The sequence below is a fragment of the Tachyglossus aculeatus genome, assembly GCF_015852505.1.
Source record: "Tachyglossus aculeatus isolate mTacAcu1 chromosome 12 unlocalized genomic scaffold, mTacAcu1.pri SUPER_6_unloc_1, whole genome shotgun sequence".
Classification (NCBI taxonomy): domain Eukaryota; kingdom Metazoa; phylum Chordata; class Mammalia; order Monotremata; family Tachyglossidae; genus Tachyglossus; species Tachyglossus aculeatus.
The window spans coordinates 10,042,569-10,064,510 of record NW_024044828.1 but is presented as its reverse complement, the minus strand read 5'-3'; the positions used below and the strand labels follow the sequence as shown (position 1 = coordinate 10,064,510).

Sequence of the window (21,942 nt, the reverse complement as noted above, 5' to 3'; positions counted from 1 at the left end):
ATTCAGTCAGGGGAAGTCTGTCAAATATGAGATACAAAGTTCATTATAACGATTATTGTTATCAATCAATGACATTTATTAAGCATCTACTATGGGCTAAGCACTGTACTATGCACTTGGGAGAGTACAGTACCACAGAGTTACGTACTATTCTGTGCTATAATAATAATGTTGGTATTTGTTAAGCGCTTACTATGTGCCAAGCACTTGTTCTAAGCGCTGGGGGGGATACAAGGTAATCAAGGTTGTCCCACGAGGGGCTCACAGTCTTCATCCCCATTTTACAGATGAGGGAACTGAAGCACAGGGAAGTTGAGTGAATTGCCCAAAGTCACCCAGCTGACAAGTGGTGGAGGCAGGATTCGAACCCATGACCTCTGACTCCCAAGCCTGGGCTCTTTACACTGAGCCACACTGCTTCTCTATACACTGTACTATACTCTGTGGCAAGACAATGCAGTATACAAGATAAGCAAGGGTTTAGTTGTTCTGTTCAATATGTCCAGCCAAATTGCCCACCAAATCCTCAGTTCTCTTTGGTTTTCTATTTGGTTTTAGGAAAGCATCTGACTCAGCTGGGCACCTGTTACTGGGATCTTCTTTCCAGAGAACAAGCAGATTCTGCAGCCTCCTCAACTGTGGAACCACTGGTTAGTTTGTGATGCTACTTCTTAAGTGCTTTTTTAAATGGTATTTGTTAAGCACTTTCTATATGCTATACTATACTAAGCCCTGGGGTAGACACAGGATAATCAGGTTGGACAGGGTCCCTGTCCCCTATAGGCCTCACAGTCTTAATCCCCATTTCACAGAGAGGTAACTGAGGCACAGAGAAGTTAATTGACTTGCCCAAGGTCACACAGCAGACAAGAGGCAGAGCCAGGATCAGAACCCAGGTCTTTCTGACACCCAGGCCCATGCTGTATCCATTAGGCTGCACTGCTTATTATGGGCCCAGCACTGTGCTAAGTACTGGTTTGCTGCCCATTTAAAAGATCAGATACAGTCCTGTCCCACATGGGACTTGCAATCTAGGTAGAATTATGATGATGAAGATGATGAAGATGATAACTGTATTTAAGTGCATACTATGAGCCAAGCACTGCTCTAAGCACTGGGATAGGTACAAGATAATCAGGTTGGACACAGACCCCGTCCCATATGAGGCTCATAGTCTATGTGGGAGGGAGAGCAGGTATTGAATCCCCACTTTACAGATGAAGAAATTGGGGCACAAGGAAATTAAGAGACTTATCCAAAAGTCACAGAGAAGACAAGTGGCAGAGCCGGGATTAGAGCCTAGGCTCTTTCCACTATGCCATACTACTTCAAGAATATTCTATCTAGGTTGATTAGGGAGAATAATCTGTCACACTGAAAGGGAAACGGTTTGATTCGAGGAGTTCTCAGATGTTCGGCAGCAAGTCTCAGCACTCACACTGGCTACCAGTAACACTCCATGCTTTCGCAAGAGTCATTAAAGGAATTTGTTCCTTCAGGGGAGAAAAATTTTATATATTGAAGAGCAATTGAATCTATCTTTATATTATTGAATGGGGTTATACTTCAGGAGGAGAGCACATCACAATTAGAAAAGCCTTCATTAAAAAAAAAAAGCTTCATAGAAACAAATTTTCAGTTTTTCACGGGGATAAATGCTCCTATTCCCCACTTTAGGAAGACATTCCCTAGCTCCTACTCTGCAAAGGACTGGAAGCTATTCCTTTCAGAATTGCGCTTTTCAGTGCCACACACAGAACAAAATGTGGAGCATGATAGGAACAGAAAGGAAGAAGAGTGTGAATAAACAGCTCTCGTGGTGAAAAATGGCCTTAATGTTAATCATCCAAGGTGCTTAATAACAGTAACCGACATTGAATTAAAAACATTTTTCATTTTGGGTGAACAATAGCCCTCCCTCCTGTTCAAAGAGAAAGCACAGCAATTTTATTCAGGCTATAAGGCTGAAATTTCCAAAGATAAGCAGCCCAGCTTAGCATGAATAAACTGAAATTCCAAAAGGCAAAGCCAAATTAATTTCCATTTTATATTTCTCTGGCTTGGGGGCAGGATAAAATGGGTAGAGATTTCTTTCAATTTTTAGGGGGAAATGATATCAAGGTAACACAAAGGATTATGAATTGCTTATCCAAGTCCTATGAATGGGTGAATGATTTGAACCTGCAGGTTAGGGAAGAAAAGACTTCCCACACACCAGCTCTCAGGATATCATCTCCCTCCTGGAGAATTCGAAGACGGCCTAGTCATCTGCCCCCATGAGCAGAGCAGAACCCTTGGCTCTAAGAGTTTTGGAAGGGACACTCATGGGTCATCTTGTCCATACCCCTGCCTCCAGAACCTCTCTTTCACCAACCCAAGGCAGGTGCCCATTCCACAGGTGCAATGTGAGGAACAACCCCTCCAACTTTCTAATGATGATGATGGTAATATTTATTAAGCGCTTACTATGGGCTAAACACTGTGCTAGGCACTGGGGCAGATATAACACAAGCAATTTGGACACAGTCCCAGTCCCACACAGGAATCATAGTCCAAGAGGGAGGGAGAACAGGTATGTTATCCCCATTTTACAGAGGAGGAAACAAGCACAGAGAAGTGAGGTGACTTGACTGAGATCAGACAGCAGGCAAGTGGCAGAGCTGGGATGGCAAATATGCAAATAACATTCCCTTTGCCTTTCATTCATTCATTCATTCATTCATTCATTTAATCGTATTTATTGAGCTCTTACTGTGTGCAGAGCACTGTACTAAGCGCTTGGGAAGTACAAGTTGGCAACATTATAGAGATGATCCCTACCCAACAGTGGGCATGGCCTCGTGGAAAAAATACAGGACTGAAAGTCAGTTCTAACCCTGGCTCTGCCCCTTGCCTGTTGTGTGACCTTCAATCAAGTTCTTTGGTACCTCTGTTTCCTCATCTGCAAAATGGGGGTAAGACACCTATTCCTTCTATTCCTTTGACTGTGAGCCCCATGTTGGACAGGGTTTTTGTATAGTCTGTTCATATTCTGTTTACCCCAGCACTTGGCATATAGCAAGAGTCTAACAATACCACTATCATTATTCTTCTTTCAACTATTATTTTTTTTAAAACAAACTGGTCCAAGTGGTTTGCAGGGCAGTTTCAAAGTCCAGTTCAGATCTTATATTTCCCACATTCAAGAAATGTTATAACATGTATAGATGGAATATTAATCAACCTGCCACAGTAGTGAGAGTGTGTGTGTGTGTGTGTGTGAGAGAGAGAGAGAGAGACAGAGAGGGAGACACTATGAGCAGAGAAGGAAGAAAATAAATGTATTTCAGAAGTTTAGGATTCTTTAAAGTAAGGGAGAGACACATAGCTAGAAGTAGCCTTAGGGGACCTGGGATGGCTTCAAGTTTATGCTCGACATCATACTGGGAGAGTCACAACTCCTTCCACTACTGACTGCCCCAGGTGGGTGCAAAAGAAGAAAATAAACAAAGCTGAATCTGACAAAACATCAGATGGAGAACATCAGATGTGATTCTAACAGCAATTCTGGAATTCTTTCAAAATTCAGTCCTTATTAGTCCTCTGCACTAAATCCAAGTAGAACATCTAACATCCCAAAGAAGAGATATTTTGCGCATTTTATAGCAAAATATCCCCATGCGAAGTCTTTGCTTGGAGAACAATGTCAGCTAATGGAGGGCTACATGTACAGAAGGCAGGCTTTCTTGTAGAAAAACATCCCCTACTTATCTCAGGGAGAAGTTGGGTACTCAGGAGACACACAAAGCAGAAAGTGCTTTGTGTTTCTGTCTTTTTTTGTCGGGGGGTATACAAACTAAACATTTCAGAAACTACAAAGACTAAATAATGAAGAGGTCACGTGCTTTTCCTCTGCAGGGTAAACTCTTTGATGGCAGGCATCCTGTCTTCTAATTCCCCAAATCCTTAGTAGAAAGCATTAATGATAGTAGAAGTAGAGGTAGCAGCAGTATTTATAGACTGTCCATTTGGTGCAGTGCACTGTACTAGATGCTTGAAAAGTCCCCTATAATTACCTCACAGGTTCCCTGCCCAGTAGGAGCTTACACTCTAACAGACACACAGTATGTTTTCATTAAATACTACTGATTGATTATTTCTGCAGAAACAGTCATAGCATTTGGACAGAGTTATTCTAAGAACATTTCTACCTTAACAGTAGAACACATGTGGTAATACCACTGTTTCAGACCTATGGTCTATCCAGCCCAGTGTTCTGTCTTCTACCATGGCAACAGAATGTGTGGAAAAATGTGTGTGGAGGTCACACGACAGGCAAGTGGCAGAGCCAGGATTAAAACCCCAGTCCCTTGATTTTCAGACCTGTAGTATTTCCATTAGGCCATGCTGTTTGCTTCTCATGACATCCATCCTACTGCTTAGACATGGACAATCCAGGGTGCCTAAAGTTTCCTTCGATATCCCTAACTTCCTCCCTGTGATATCCTGTAATATCCTGTGAGCCCCATGTGGGACATGGACTGTGTGCAACCTGATTATCTTGTATCTATCCCAGTGCTTAGTACAATGCCTGGCACCATGATAGGGGCTTAACGAATGCCATTAAAAAATATCTCCTTTAGGGGCCTCTTTGTTCCTTGAATTTATCTAAACCCCTCCCAAACCTACCCATACTTTTGGTCAGCACAGCTTCCTGTGGTGACTCATTCTCTGTGCTTACCACCTGCTGGGTGAAGAAGTGTTTCCCCTTGCTTTTCTGAATGTTTGCACTTCAGGCAGATTCTTTGTTCTTCCAGCCTGCTAATTTAAGGAGCAGTAGAAGGTAGAGATGACCGGAGGAGGAAGAGAAGTACACCCTGTTATTTGAACAACAGCCACAGCACCTGTGGCAACTTTAACAATCCAAATTAAACCTTGGGGCCCTAATGATCCCTGAAAATGGTTTGTGAGGCAAGCTGATATTTTGGCTCATGACTTTACCATCACTTGCCGGTTAGGCCTTTTGCCGTATGGTGATTAAACAATCAATCATATTTATTGAGCACTTATTGTATGCAGAGCACTGTAGTAAGTACTAATGAGAGTATAATATGACAGAGTTGATGGTCATATTCCATGCCCGCAGTGAGCTTACAGTCTTGGGGGGAATATTACATTTCTTTATGTGGACCAGTGGAAGAGCTTGGCCCTGGGTGTCAGGTGACCTGGGCTCTAGCACTTGCCTACTGGGTGACCTCACAAAAGTTATTTAACTTCTCTTTGCCTCAGTTTCTTCATCTGTTAAATGGGTATTAAATACCTACTCTCAATAATAATAATAATAATGGCATTTATTAAGCACTTACTATGTGCAAAGCACTGTTCTAAGTGCTGGGGAGGTTACAAGGTGATCAGGTTGTCCCATGTGGGGCTCACAATCTACATCCCCATTTTACAGATGAGGTAACTGAGGCACAGAGAAGTGACTTGCCCAAAGTCACACAGCTGACTAGTGGCGGAGCCTTCCCTTTTAGACTGTGAGCACCATATTGGACAGGGGCTGTGACTGATCTTATTATCTTATTTCTATCCTAGCACTTACTACAGTGCTTGGCACGTAGTAGGTGCTTCATACCACAACTATTATTATTATTCCCCTGACACTTCACTGAGGCTTTTTGTCCCCCAAGAAAGATCAGTCTTTGATTGTTATTTCAACAAGAGTATGTTCACCAAATGTATTTTAGCTTGGCCTTTAGCTGTTTCTCTGCCTAATTGTGTCTGGTCTTCAACCCTCCATTCACAATTCAGTATGGAGCACATACCAAGATGATTTCTAGACTCTGAGCCCGTTGTTGGGTAGGGACTGTCTCTATATGCTACCAACTTGTACTTCCCAAGTGCTTAGTACAGTGCTTTGCACACAGTAAGTGCTCAATAAACATGATTGAATGAATGAATGAATTTTGTTCTAGCAAGTGACCAAGATTCTTCATTCATGCTTTCTACAGAACCTATATTTTAGGAACGGTCTTAGCACAAACAGGATTATAGGCATAGAAAGGAAGGACAAGGGAAAAAATGTCATCATTTTCTTTGAAAAATAATGCTTGGTATAAAACCTCAAAATGGCGTGCAAACAATGCCAGCTGCCTTTCCCACCGACACCCCCTTCCTCCTATTTTGTGACTCCAGTAAATGACTTTGAAGTTCCTCTAGCTGTGAAAATTGCAGTGGCAAGCTAAGAGCTCTTTGGAGAGAAACGGTTAGGACTGCTCCATCAGATTCGGCAGGGTTCCGCACATTAGAGTCACATGCATGAAGTCTGACAAAGACACTGGAGATTCTTTGTTTGAAATCTGGTGAATGGGGAGTGGTGCTCTGCTCTGTCAACTGAGAGCAGCCTCAGAGGCCCGGCATGAGTGCCCTCAGCTTGCTCGAAGGCTACTGGTCTGGTGATTTGGGGCCCAGTCTAGCCGGTTTTTTTTCTCCGTTCAGTTGCTGTAGCTGTAAGCATCTGGGACCCGGCTCTTCTCTGGAGCTATTCCTGTGGGATCTCAGTCCCTTGAGGAAAATCCTCAGGCGTTAACTTTGAATTTAGACAAGTAAAAACGGTGGGGTGGGGTGGGGGGGAGCAGCCAGAGTGTTCAGTGCTTCCGAAAGATGGCTTCAGGCGCCGATTGGTCTGGTGTACAGATTTATTACTCTATTTTGCTTGTACATATTTACTATTCTATTTATTTTGTTAATGCTGTGCATATTGCTTTAATTCTATTTGTTCTGATGATTTTGACAGCTGTCTACATGTTTCGTTTTGTTGTCTGTCTCCGCCTTCTAGACCGTGAGCCCATTGTTGGGTAGGGACCGTCTCTATATGTTGCCGACTTGTACTTCCCAAGCGCTTAGTACAGTGCTCTGCACACAGTAAGCGCTCAATAAAGACAATTGAATGAATGAATGAATGGTGGCCATTTAGTGGAGGCAACTAGGGCAGGAGCACCGATGTGTTCCTAGTAGTTTAACAACATTTCTTGAGAATCCACTGGGTGCACTGCACTGTACTAAGTGCTTGGGAAAGTCAACAAAGGAAGAGATACGTCCCTTTCCCACAAGGAGCTTACCCTCTAATGAAGGAGATAGACATAAATTTTACCTCATAGAATAAATAATAACAAATAGTGTGATTTTTACCAAAAGAGTAAGAGACCCTCTCAGTTCTAAGATGGTCCCAGGAATTTTGGCCTGGATGCAAAAATTTCCTACCATGTTCATGGGATTTGTTCAGCATGGCTAGTGGAAAGAGCACAGGCCTGGGAGTCAGAAGAGCTGAGTTCTAATCCCTCCTCCGTCACTTGTCTGCTGTATGATCTTGGACATTTCACTTAACTTCTCTGTGCCTTAGTTTCCTCATTTGTAAAATGGGGATAAAATATCTACCTGTTCTTCCTCCACCTTACTTGGGATAGGGACTGGTTTTGATCTAAATATCTTGTATCTGCCCCAGCGCTTAAAGCAGTGTCTGGCACATAGTAAGCACTTAAAAATATCATTATTATTATTACCTTGGATAACTGCTATTTGATGCTGAATTTTCTACAGAAGATTCATGTTCTAAGGATCACATTTCAACCAGGTTATAATATGACTTAACAAATTCTAACTTTAAATTAAAAAAAGTCACGCCCCCTCACTCCCTCCACATTATGTTCATGGCAACCAGGGATAAATAAGATTCCTGAGCCCTCTGCACAGTCCCAGGCAAAGTTAAAACATACACATCAATAGTGGCAGAATGCACAAAGGTGGAAACTAAGGAATTTATCAAGGAAATAACAAAAGCAAATGGAAGAATGATTTACTATGGATAGCAGGTAGATGAAGATGCTGAATTTGGAATTCTTCCTTGGTTTATATTTTAGGGGGTAGTTGTCAGCAACAATTTCCATTTTGTGTTTGAGAATCATTTAACCCTCAAAAAGGAGGGATGATTTTTCTCAAATCAAGCAAATAGAAATTTAGAAGACTAAGAAAAGCAGAAATGATATCTATTTTGTCAGTTGTTAATTAGTCCAGGAAGATGAAGTAGATGATGTTTAGGGTTTTGAGGTATAGGGAGAAGAGCATTACAGAAACACAAGTGATTACTAGAGTAGTCAATATTTAGATTGTTAGGTGGATAAGGGCACTTCATCAGGGCATATTCCCAACACTCTGCTCAAGGCTCTCCCATGTACAGAAGCTCAGCTATGTAAGCTTAAAGAAAGAAAGACAATGCCCTTCTAAAATCACATCTCCTCCAGGATGCCTTCCCTGACTAATCTCTCATCTCCCCACCTTATTTCCCCTCCTGCCTCACCTAGACACCTTAGTCCATAACTCTTGGGCACTTACTCACCCCACTTCTCACCCTGTCAGCACTTACATAGCAGATAGTTATACTCCTGCTACTTGTAATTCATTTTAACATGTCTCCCTTTATAGACTGTAAACTCACTGAGAACAGGGATCATGTCTACTTTTTGTATTGTACTTTCCCAAGCACTTAGTACAGTGCCCTGCACTCAGTAAGAGCTCCATAAATGCCACTGATTGACTGACTGATCATCCCCTGCATATAGAATAAGGCTACTTCACTACATCTTTTCACAGGGGGTGCATTCAAGAGAAACAAATACGTTTCGGTGAGGATCAGCTGAAAACAAGGCAGCTTGTTCCATCTAAAGGCAGTTTATTCGGCTGTTCCTTGAGCCATCCTTCACTAGGTGAAAGAGTTAAGCCCTATGTTCCTTGGCTCTCCCAGCCATCAGAAGCTCTTGGGATTGGCAAAAGAGTCCCACTTATGGGTGTGGTAGCTCTGACGGCATCTGCAGCTAGAACCTCGGGTAGCTTGCGCCTGCATGGAGTCAAGCAACCCCAGAGAAAGGCTGCTTGTCAGCTCTGGGTTGGAGTAGCCCTGAGAGAGGAATCTGGGAAGCTAAGGCCAGGTTGCTTCACTCTCCGGATGCTGCTTCTTTCCTCTTCCCATGGCTTTAATTCAGAACCAGGCCAGACACGAATTATTTATTCATATTAATGTCTCACCCCCTCTAAACTATAAGCTCGTGGTGGACAGGGAAAGTGTCTGCCAACCCTGGTAGGTGTATGCAGGTGTGCTATGTACTTTTTGGACACAGTGTGTACTTGGTGAGACATTCTCTCTCATACAGCTACAAATGTCTCATCATCAGCCACTATGCCCCCGAACCAAAGGGAAATTCATATATGTTTGTATATCTTCTCTTTCTCATTTTTCCTACTTTCTTGGTCTCTCCCTTTCTGCTGTCCTCTTCCTCACTGGTCCATTGGCCCCATCCAATGAATGCTGAGATTTTTCAGGTGGACATAAAGGACTATTAAAGAGGAAATAATGAAGTTCTAACAGGAAAAAAGAATGACTAAGGAAACTGCTCTTCCTGGAGCCTAAAAAGGAAAAACCCTTGAAAACCAAGAGGACATCAAAAACATGTTGGTTTAGTTGTTTGAAGAATTCTGCCTAATTCATTATTTTGTGAGCCCACACATATTCTTGGTGATGTTAGGATGGGTATCAGTCTTTTAATTTGAAATTATTTACTCTGGGAAATGGCTAGAGCACAGGGCAGGAGGCACATGGGATAATTTATATGAGCAATCAAACTGCAATTACAAAGAAAATTAAAACATGACTTTAAAGTGCCTAACTCCACCCCCAGGGTGATAAGCTACTTTGTAAACACAGCAAGGGGACTCTATCTGATGTGGTCTTTTACTGCCTTGTTAATGGGACAGTGTACAATCCTGGGAGGGCAGAGAAAGCTTTATTTAAAGTAGTTTAGGAAGGGCAGGCTTTAGCAAATGGGAATTTCCAGGCTCCTCTCTGTGTCATTTGAATTGCATCTGTGCATCTCTTCCAGGTCTCTCATGTCCTAAGGACTAAGAGAGCCATGTATGCACACTTCTAAACCATACACCTGTCTGCTGTCCTTTTTTTTATGATTTGCCACTTGTGAAACAATTCCAAGTTCACTTTTCCCCAAGATTCTTTCTTACAGACCAGGGAGTCAGTCCATAAATTGTCTGGCAACCTATGTCAAGCATGTTGATAAATGGAAATTTGGAGAAAGATTATTATTTTCCAGTCAGATTTTCCATATAATTAATCTGGTATTTAATGAGTGCTTACTCTGCACAGAGCACTGACCCAAGTGCTTGGGAGAGTACAATAGAGTAAGTAGACACAATCCCTGCCCTCAAGGAGTTGACAACTTAGCGGGGGAGACACATTACAATAAATTACAGGTTTGGGAATCAACCATGTATGTTATAATAGAAGCAGCGTGCTTCAATAGAAAAAGCACGGGCTTGGGAGCCAGAGGTCAGGGGTTCTAATCCCGGCTCTGCCACTTGTCAGCTGTGTGACTTTGGGCAAGTCACTTAACTTCTTTGTGCCTCAGTTACCTCATCTGTAAAATGGGGATGAAGACTGTGAGCCCCACCTGGGACAACCTGATCACCTTGTATTCCCTCCCCCCCAGCGCTTAGAACAGTGCTTAGCACATAGTAAGCACTTAACAAATGCTATTATTATTATTATTATTGTTATTATAAGTATTGTGTGGAGAGGTGATGCCGTGAATCGTAAGTGCTTTGAGGGTGAAGACTATGCAGTAGGAAATTGGCCATACATGGGGCCATGAATGCCAGTGAGAACACCAGCGTGTCTTTTCCTACCATAGAATTTTGTGAGAATGCAATCTCCGTGTTTCGGAACAGGGTGAATTTGGGTTGAGATATGAATGCCTTACTATAGAAATTGGAATGAAATCTAAATTTTCTATATGGTTAAGTTCTTATGGGATGACAATCTAGTCACTGGTCAGTTTCTAGTGCCTAGAAACTGAAGAACTAGGAAAGTATTTTCAGATAATCTTACACATTTAATTTGGCAATGAATACTGAGAGCTTTTAACTGTCTCAATTCTAAAAGAGACTTTCTACCTGGTTAATTAGTTTTCAGATACATTTTTTTTCCAAATTTGACAGATTAATACAGATTTTGTTACTCAAAACACAATACAATCTGTTTTTATTTAGTACTATTTAAGAAAGCTATCCCCAAGTTCTTAGCACTCTAAAAGTGCTCTATAAAAATTGATAATAATGAGCATCACTGATTAAGCAGAGTAGTTGTTTAAACAGGTTATATTCTCAAGAGAACTAAAAAAAAGACAAACTTCAATGCCATGCAAATAACTAAGTTCATTCAAGATAATTGAATTTACTTTTATTGAGAAAGTTAAAGTCCACTAAGTATAATTGTGTATACCTGCATTCATAGAAAAGGCTTCAAATTTGTGATGTGTGCTGAATTTAAGTGATTTCCTGTCGAGCCGCTTTGCACCTTAAACATCTCATCAAACAGGACTCACCCATGGTCTATACTAAAGTATATACTACCAGTTTACTTACTCTAACACTTATTTCCCAAAATTCAATCAGTGGTATCTAATACTGTTTGCACAGTACTATACTATGAGCTCAGAAAAGTACAAAACAGAAACAATAACAATGGTATTTGTTAAGCACCTAGTATGATCCAAGCATTGTACTAAGCGCTGGGCAGATACAAGATAATTAGGTCCCACATGGGGCTCACAGTCTAAGTAATAATAATAATAATAATAATAATGGCATTTATTAAGTGCTTACTATGTGCAAAGCACTGTTCTAAGCGCTGGGGAGGTTACAAGGTGATCAGGTTGTCCCACAGGGGGCTCACAGTCTTAATCCCCATTTTACAGATGAGGTAACTGAGGCCCAGAGAAGTGAAGTGACTTGCCCAAGTCACGCAGCTGACAATTGGCAGAGCCAGGATTTGAACCCCTGACCTCTGACTCCAAAGCCCCGGCTCTGTCCACTGAGCCACACTGCTTTGGGAGCACAGGTATTAAGCCCCCATTTTGCATTGCATTTGCATTGACAGAAGGTGGTGTGAAAGACTGAAATTGGCTGACAAAGGAATAGAGTTGGAAGTGGTTTTCAGTGTGGCAAGATTGCGTGAATGAGTTGAATTCCCATGAGAGGTCATTCACACCTGAAATTGTCACATTGTTTACATTTGAGGATCCCTTCCCTTTCAATCACCACTTTGCTTATCATCAGGGCATTCTTTTGAGGGCAGAAGCAGGCATACCTCATTCTTCGCGTTTTATGGGCTGAGAGTATATCTTGAGAGCAGCCTGCCAATCACATTCAAAAGTGAGACTAACAATCCATTCCGCAGGAAGTGCACACAAGAAGGATAATGGTCTAATGGAAAGAGCAGGGGCCTGGGAGAATCTGGTTTCTAATCCTTAACCCCCCCCCACTTAACTGCTGTGTGATTTTGGGCAATTTGCTTAATATCTCTGGGCCTCACTTTCCCCATCTGTAAAATGGGGATTAAAAACTTCTTTTCTGTCTTAGGCTCTCATCTCCGTGTCTTTTAACACTAGGCCCGACCTGGTTACCTTGTATCTAACCCATCATTTAGTACAGTGCTAGGCATGTAGTAAGCACTTAGCATATAATTACAGTTATCATAAAGGCTGTCCTTGGTTGAAGTTAGGTAAATGTGGCATAAACGGACAAAAGGTTTAAACGAAAGGCAGTCAGGAGAAGATAAGGGGAATCCTGCAGGTGGGGATCAAGCTTTCTTCACTCAGGACTATTGTCAAGATAATGAGGATTGAGCAGATAATTCTCAGTCCTTTTTATAACAGTACAGTAGGCATGATATAGAGAAGCACTATGGTTTAGTGGAAAGAGCACGGTGTGGGGAGCCAAAGGACCTGGGTTCTAATGTTGGCTGGACAATTGCTTACTGGGTGAACTGGGCAAGTCACTTAACTTTTCTGTGTCTCCATTACCTCATCTGTAAAATGGGAATTAAGTCCTCCTCCCTCGGACTCTGTGAGCATGTGTACAGGGATTGTGTTTTATCTAATTTCTGTATACCTAACCCAGCACTTAATACAATGCTTGACAGATAATAAGAGCTTAACAAATATCATAGAAATAATAATAATATTTATGAGGCATTTATAGGTGCTGAGTGTTTGGATAGGTACATGGAAATTAGATTAGACATAATCTCTCTCTCTCTCTCTCTCTCTCTCTCTCTCTCTCTCTCTATCTCTATCTCCCCATTTGACTCATCAATCCAATCCCTGGTCCAGTAGTTCACAATGCTAGATTGAAGCAGCAGAAAATTAGCAAGCAGAAGCTAAATGATAATAGAAGAGGCACCTCCCCCTTGCTGTCAGGAAGCACATCAAATTTCTCAACCCCCAGAGGGGGTTCAAAACCCCAGCTATCATAGAACATGCAAATGAGATTCCATGTTCTAACTTGCACATTCCTCTAAGAATAGAAGACGAGACCAAGCAGGCCTTCCAGGCACAGCGCCGGTTCCTCTCCCCGCTGCCAGCTCTCCATCCAGCCTTTGGTCCTCCTGACTAACCTCATCAGCAGCCTCAGCTACAGGCATTATCAGCAAGTCCCAGGAGGAAAGGCAGAGAGACCCTTGATCCATTTTCTCCTTTAATAAGAGAAAGAAGGGAGTCTGGGAGAGGCTAGCTGTGGGGAAAGCTCATGTAGGGATAGTAGGAGTGAGCAGCCTTCAAACTTCAATCCTTAAGATGAATAAAATCTCTTTCAATCAATCAATCAATCATCTTGAGTGCTTACCAAACACTTGGGAGAGGACAAAACAACAGAATTAGCCGACCTGTTCCCGGCCCATAAGAAGCCTACAGTATAAAGGACGAGCAAGGTTGGAAGATGTTCCTTTAATTAAAAAGAATTTTACAAAGGTGTTGAGCTATTTAAAAGACATCCAGGTCCGAGTCTATCGTCTGTAATGTGAAATGCCTCTTGTGGACTTGTGTGCAACTGTGGCCACAACCTTAAACCCGTGTGTGATTTAAAGACATCAAATTTGTAGCTTTGGATCAAAATAAAAGGCACGTTACCTTGCAAATGTGCTTGCTAATTTTTCCATGGTTTCTCTGGTCATCTTATAGAATGTTAGGGTCACAAAGGCCCCTGAGAGATCATCTGGAGCATACCCTTGCCTCCAGGCAGGACCCAACCTCACCCATCCCAGACTGCTATGATGCCCTTTTTGGTATTTTGCCACCTTCTTGCTCAGGGAATTCTTCCTAATGCCAAGCCCCCTGAAAACCTTCTCTTATTTGCACTGTACTTTTTAGTAATTATTAACAATTGTGGTATTTGTTAAGTGTTTTTTATGTGCCAAGCAGTGTATTTATGAAGTGCAGGAGTAGATACAAGATAATCAGGCCTGACGCAATCTCAGTTCCACATGGGGCTCACAGTCTGAGTAAGAAGGAGAACACTACTCAATTCCCAATTTACAGATGAGGCACAGCGACCTAAAGAGACTTGCCCAAGGTAAAACAGTAAGTAAATGGAAGGTTGGAATACAACTCAGTTCCTTTCACTAGTGGGCCTTTGGTCTTTTCACTAGGCCACACTGCTTCGCTTCAGAAGCCTCCTAAGAAGGAGAGAGTGACAAAAAAATATGTACAAATCAGTGTAGAGGCATCTGGATAGGATAGATCCGAAGAAGCGGCTTCTTTACATACATTTCAAGTAACATGCAGAGAAATCTGTGGCTTTGACATTTGAAGGGTTCGCTGTTTCTTCTCTCTACCATGAATCTTGAAGACAGAATGGTTTTTCAAATGAAATAAAATATAAAATAGAAGTTCAGCAGTAATGGCAATCAAGGGCTTAGCTCGTAGCCATTGCTTCACCAGTACCAGTTATTACTCTTGTATTACTGAGTCGACAGAACTAGGTAGTAAAGGCTGAGTATCATTTTGAATGAGAGTTTGCATGAAAACACAGCATCTGCTTGGCATAACTAGTCTTCAGATTGATTTTCTTCTTAATACATATACAACGCCAAAGTCTCATCTCTAAATATTTTTTGAGGAATATACACAGATTGATATCCAGTTGAGGGAGCATCCCAGGCCAGGCACAATAACACTTCATGATAGCTTACACTCTACAGAATTCGGGAATACTGCAACATATTTGAAAAGACCTCTCTGATAAAGACCTCCTACATCTCACAGGCTCCGCAAATGAGTCCAATCTATTTCAATATAAAAATCTTTTAGTCTAGCTCTTTTTCTAATTAACTTTAGGAAGGGAGGGATACTCTTAAACCCAGAATGAAAACTATTTACTCAAATTTCCACTGAATTCTTGTGTCCTTTAAGGCTCCGCAACTCTTTGGCCCCTCCATTTCTATTTAGAAGGATTCGACTGAACCTTAGTTCACGTGTAATATCCTGTCGGTAATGGAGAAGGGGTCAAATGTCATGTACTGCAGCTCTAGCACAAACTTCACAGTGCAGGTTTCACGCTCAAATGATGAATGTGACCAGGGCTGAGAACTGAGTGGTTGCTAAGTGAAAGGAAAAAAAAAAAAGATGAAGAATTGTGGTATTGTGGCCACACACATTGTGCACTTCAGAGTGTGGTTTCTTTGGCAGCTTTTATTGCCTATGACAGCCAGCTTGAGGTACGTGGATGAAATGAGAATGTGTTAGAAGATGTGAGTTATTGGAAGTGTGTCTGTGAGATTTCCAGTAGATTGTGTTTGCCTTATAGCACATTGCTGCATTTCAGCCCACCGCACCCCTAAAAGCATCTATCTGGCAACAAAAATTCCCACAGTATCTTTATGAATATATGCATGCTTAATGGAAACATGGAATGTGGTGAAGTGGAATGGAACAAATCCCTTTATTTCCCATGGAAACAATAATTTCCAAATGCTCACTTTGCTTTAAGACAATAAAAAAAGATACATTTAGAAGAGTGATGATTAAACATACTTCCACATCCAATATTCCACAAGGGTTCCCTGTTGCAGGCAAAGCCCAGGATGGGTGTCTGGTGTGGTGGGGAGGTACTCTGTTTGCCCACACAGTGCCCACCATAGTAACCAACCAAAAAGGAATGACCTTGATTTCCCCATATTTGGAAGGTCCTGTGAGTTGTGGTTTTCTTTGTATGGTATTTGTTAAGTGTGTACTATGCTCCAGGCACTGTACTAAGCACTGGGGAAGATACAAGATAGTCAGATTGGGCACAGTTCATATTCCCACAGGGGGCTCACAGTCTTAATCCCTATTTATAGATGAGCTCACTGAGGCACAGAGAAGTTAAGTGTCTTGACCAATGTCACATGACAGAAAAATGATGTTGTCAGGATTAGAACTCATGTCTTCTGACTCCCAGACCATTGCTTTTTCCACTAGACTATGCTGTTTCCCAATTTCTCAGTTCTGAGAAACTACATGGGGAAAAGGTGTTTAATAAACACAGTTAATTCTATCCCTGCTACAGTCTCCTTCAAGACCCCTTTGCCCTGCTCGGGGCTCGAAGATGAATTCGTTCTTTAAAACTGAGCTGGACTAAGCTTGTTAGGAATGCTAAGGAACCACGGCGTGGCTCTCATTCACTCACTCAATCGTATTTACTGAGCGCTTACTGTGTCCAGAGCACTGTAATAAGCACTTAGCACTGTACTAAGCGCTTATCTTGGGATCACTCACCTAACTGTTTGACAACCAACTTGAACATGGGGCTGACCATTCTATGGGGTCATAAGCATGCTGAGTCCCAGCCCCCACCCCTCCCTGAGGAGGAATCAAGCCCATTTACCTGTGAAGTTGATTTTCAGTAGATAATCCTTGTACAGCTTCTTGCCATCCAAGAGCTTCATGGCATCGCAAAGCTTGGTGGTGTTGGGGCACAAGGTGCGCTGCATCTTGTGCAGGGCATGGGCCATGGCATAGACAGCGTTCACCACGAACATGATCTTGGATTCCTGCTCGTAGTTGGTGCTGTCGATGGCCAAGTGCTTATCGCAGGCCTGCCGGTGGGGCCTCTTGTTCTGCAGGCTGCACTGGAACTTCTGCTCCCAGAAGTCCCGGAACCAAGGGTTACGGTGATTGTTGTAGGGGCTGAGGCTCTGGAAGTAGCGGTCGAACTCCCGGATGGGGTGGGAGGCCAGCTCCAGGGTGATGGCCCCGTAGGCCACGTGCTCATGACCTTTGACTATGCTCTCCTGAGCACCCCAGCCATCGCTGGCGATCCATGTGAATGAGGCATTGAAGCGGCTGGCAGCGGCGATCAGCTCCCGCGAGTCATCGCTCCGCATGAAGAGAACCACCACCCGAGCGTTGGTCTTCTGCAGCAGCTCCCGGATGACGCTGTCATAAGACTTGCGGATGTTGGAGCGGCCCACCTTCTCCGAGGTGGCGATGCAGATGTTGCGGTGCCGGGCCTCCTGCTCGAAGGCCTCAATCCCCGTCTCGCCGTAGTCCCCTTCGGAGGCCACTGTGGACACATAGGTCCAGTTGAAGAAGCGCAGGATCTCGGCCATGGCTTTGGCCTGGTAGAAGTCCGGGGGCACGGTCCGGGCAAAGTAGTCATAGCGGGACTTGTCGCTCAGCTTGGCGCTGGTGGACGCGTAGCTGATCTGGGGGATCTGGAAGAGCCTCAGGAGGTTCGCCACCTGTTGGGACGAGGGAAGGGGAAGCGATCATTGCGTCAGCTGGACGGCTCGGTCAGAGATGAAAAGTCTCCCAGATAAGTCACCTGCTCTTGGCTCTCACCACCTTCTCCACTGGGGCACTTCTGGGGTTCACACCCATCTTCACCAAGGGGTGGAAGTGGGGGGAGAGTGTCTGTGAGAGTGAAGGGGTTAAAGGGTGTATTTGTGTGTGTGAGAGAGAGAGAGAGAGAGAGAGAGAGAGAGCGCGAGAGGGAGAGAGAAAAAGAGGGAAGAGAGAGAGGAAACGGACAGAGATGAGGGGGAGAAAGAAGACGGAGGAGAGATAAGTAGGAAAAAGGAGAGAGAGAAGAGGGGGTAGAAGAATATAGCGGGGAGAGAAGAGGGTGAAAAAGAGGGGTTAGAGAGGAGATAAAATAGAGGGTGGAGATAAAAGGGAGAGAAATGATGATAATAATAATAATGGTATGTGTTTAATGCTTACTATGTGGCAAACACTGTTCTAAGCACTTTGGGGGAAGAGATAAGAAGAAGAGAAAAGAGTGGGGAGAGGAATGAAAGGGGGAGTGAAGGGGATAAAAAGGGGGAGAAAGGAGGGAAAAAGAAAGAGGGAAGAGAAGAGAGAAAAGAGAAACAAAAGAAAGAGCAGAGAGAAAGGAAAACAGCAGAGTAATGAGGATTAGATGTTTGACCTATCTTCACCAACACTTCTTTCTAGGCTCATGGGATCAGTTTTCAAGGGGTAAATCTAATGGCAGGGTAAACAAATGTGCTGAGTCCACGTGTTTAAGGACTAATGAAATCCGCCTCATTAGCTAATAATGTAGGGATTTGTTTTTAATTTTCTTTGTCACCATTCAGCATGAAAGCATTAGGTCGAGGTCATGTAGATGGGGATTTGCATCCTGGACTATTATGTCCTCAAGTGGGCTTCTTGATTGGTGCGGGAGTCTGCTTGATTGACACCTGCTGCTTAGGGAATCCGGTGTTTCTCTGCCCCCCAGGTGGAAGTGCTGATGCCAGACTCTCTGGTGAAAGTTCCAGAAACATTCGTCTTGAGTGCGGGGGAATCAAGTCTGGCCAAATTCCTCTTAGTGCTTGATGTTGGGTTTGTTTTGGGTATTTTCGGGTCAAAATAGGAATTTTCTGCTAGATAGCTTTCTCTAGACTGTAAGCTTGGTGAAGGCAGGGAACATGTCTGCTAACTTTGTTAAATACTTAGTACAGTGCTCTGCACACAGTAAGCACTCAATGAATACATTTAATTGATCGATAAAGTTTCCCTCAGAAACTACATGGAGCCCACTGCCGGCATTTCCCCCTCCGGGTCTATTTCAATCTAAAATTGCATGTAATGTCAATGATGGGAATTTCACCTATGGTGGGTGAAAAACCAACTGGAATTCTGCTTCATCTGCTTGTCCCCAAAATGAGGGATTACTATTATTATTACAATATTTGTTAAGCACTTACAATGTGTCAAGCACTGTTCCAAGTGCTGGGGTAGATGCACGTTAATCAGGTTGGGCATAGTCCCTGTCCCACATAGTTTAACAGGAGAGAGAACAGGTATTTAATTCCCATTTTACAGTTGAGGAAACTGAGGCACGGAGAATTTAAGACACTTGCCCAGGGTCACATAGCAAGCAACTGGCAGAGCTGGGATTAGAACCCAGGTCCCTACTCCCAGGTCCCCTGACTCTCAAGCCCCTGCTCTTGCCATTAGGCCACACTGCTTCTTTTAACCTTAATCCTTTCTGAGGTTCAAAAAATGTGTTTAATATTTTCCCCCATCCCCAGAACGTCTTTGGAAATGAACTATCTGAATGCCTTTCTTAGGACTTCTCTCAACAGGAAAATATTGAAAATTGAGTTGAGGAAGAAATCAAGCAAGATTGGCAGCTTACTTCTAAGGAATTTACAGCTTCCTTGAATCAAACCTTCCAAATGGTATTTCACTTCAGAAGGTTAGTGTTGCATTAACATAATAGCTCCTGAAAACTCAGGAACAATTGCTCTATCAAACCCCATTGCACTTTCTGTGTATAGAATATATAATATTTTGTGTGTCTGCATACACAAAGGGAATCCTGCCTTTGATTCAGATCTTTGAAGGGAGGCAGGTTGGTCTAGTAGAAAGAGAATAGGACAGGAAGTCACTTGCCTGTCCTGTTGGGTGTCTGACCCACACAAGCTCTATCTTTCACTCTTTCTCCCCGCTATCATTTTTTTTTTTTAGTTTGGACAATGGACTTGAAAAAACCAGGTCACTGTAACTATACATATCAACAGTCATGTATTCTTTGTGTAGACAAACATTACACACATATAAAACAACACACTTTATTTTCATCATCAACAGTATTTATTGAGCACTTGCTTTTTGTAATATGCTGAACTAGTTTTAGCTCCATTTGAAGTACTCCAACATTTAAAAAAAAATTTCCTAGAAGTGAGGCAAATGATGAGGTAAAAAATTAGCTATAATTAGAAAATACCCTGCAAACTTCAGCATCCTGTCTCATTTTGAAATTTCCCTTCATTAAAATTTTAACTTTCCCTCTACGAGGCCCAGTTTGATGCAGACAGCTGTTAGCAAGAACACTGGTAATGCATAACAGCTAACATCTGACTTCCCATTAATCATCATGGGGTTTGGCAGCAAACCCAGCCTAATGATCACAAGTGTTAGCAGAGCTGATCTTCTGTTAAACTCACCTGAACTCTAGCTTTAAACTTCCAGGAATAATAACAATAATAATAATAATAATAGTATTTGTTAAATGTTGACAATATGCCGGACACTGTACTAAGTGCTGGATACAAGCTAATCAGGTTGGACAGGGTCCCTGTCCCACATGGGGCTCACAATCTTAATCCCCATTTTTCAGATGAAGTAACTGAGGCAAAGAAAAGTTAAGTGACTTGGCCAGGGTCACACAGCAGACAAGTGGTGGAACCAGTATTACAATCCAGGTCTTTCTGACTCCCAAACCCCTACTCTATCCATTAGGACATGCTCCTTCTCATTAGGTCCCTACCCTTATCCTAGCTTGGACCTGCAATTCAGTATGAGGTGAGCAGCTGAAAAGCTAGCACTAAGCATAACTCATCAGTAGTATTTTTTAAGCACTTACTATGATACTGTATTAAATGCTTGGGAAGGCACAACAGAGTTAGTAGGTACAATCCTAGACCTCAAAGACTTTATAATACAGCTAGGGATAAAGACACTAAAATAAACTATAGACATACAGAGAAGTTACGTGACTTCCCAAGGTTACAGAGCAAGCAATTGGCAGAGCCCAGATTGGAAGCCAGGTCCTCTGATTCCCAGGCCCGTGCTCTTTCCATCAGACCACACTGCTTTTTCTGCCCCATTGGTAAACATGGTGTGATACTGCCCTTGTAACTGTCCCAGGGAGGTAATAAAGGTCTCCCTGGAACTGTATCCAGGGGGCGGGGGCACATCCCTATCTCCAGGATACCAGAAAATTGGTATTCTGACTGATGACCCCCTCATTCCCACAAAGGGGTCTCCGGATAAGTGACTGACTCTCTTGGCCATGGGCCGGTTCAGTCCTGCCTGTCCCTCCCTGTGTCCCAAGGACCAGCGAGAACAATTTACATACCAGCCACCATCAAAGAATATAGGGCAGAGCTAGCCACAGAAAATCGGTGATTCCAGAAACAGAAGTGTCTTGTCTCCTCAGGGAAGTCAGAAGAATGATGGGTTTCAATAAAGCTTGTGAGGAGGCTGGCAAAGTATAAACGCTAAAACTATTATTTTTTTTTTTATCAGGCTGCAGTGCTATTTTTTTCAAGGAATAAGATTATAACAGCAAAATGGTGAAGGGCTATATTTGGCAAATCTGAGTGTAAGATTAGAAATCTGGAAATCTTACATGTTAAACTTTGGCAGAAATATTTATTATTAATAATAACAACAACCATAATAAAAATGATAAAACCTGAGGTTTTGGCTGAAGTGCTTTGGGTAGCTTTGTAAGTAGGCTATAGGTTAGAATCTACAGAAGCAAATTTTGTGGTACTTTGAATTTAGGTGACTGAAGCTTCCCTTTGGCTTCAGTGAACTCTTTAAACTTTCACATGACATATCTGAAGATTATAATGTGTTTGGGTGCCTAAATTATTCAAATAAATTTGATGTTTACATAGCCTAAAATTTGAGATATTATGATGCTTGAGTTAACTTTGAGGTGTGGCCCAGCTTAAGTAAGTCACTGCTAACAAGATTGGCCTTGACTTCAAACAGCCCTTCCGGGACAAAGATTTTCTTACATTTCTGTACCTCATTTATATCTGTAATTCATTTATATAGCCAT

The 21,942-nt window shown here is 42.6% G+C and overlaps 1 protein-coding gene across 1 annotated transcript in view; it reads right to left on the bottom strand.

The window, feature by feature from the left end:
- Positions 1-21,942, bottom strand: part of GRM3 (glutamate metabotropic receptor 3) — a 122,242-nt gene that overhangs the window by 25,441 nt on the left and 74,859 nt on the right. Inside the window, exon 3 of the mRNA XM_038741404.1 lies at positions 16,744-17,599. Coding sequence (XP_038597332.1) covers positions 16,744-17,599 — 856 coding nt within the window. The remainder of the gene's footprint in view (positions 1-16,743; positions 17,600-21,942) is intronic.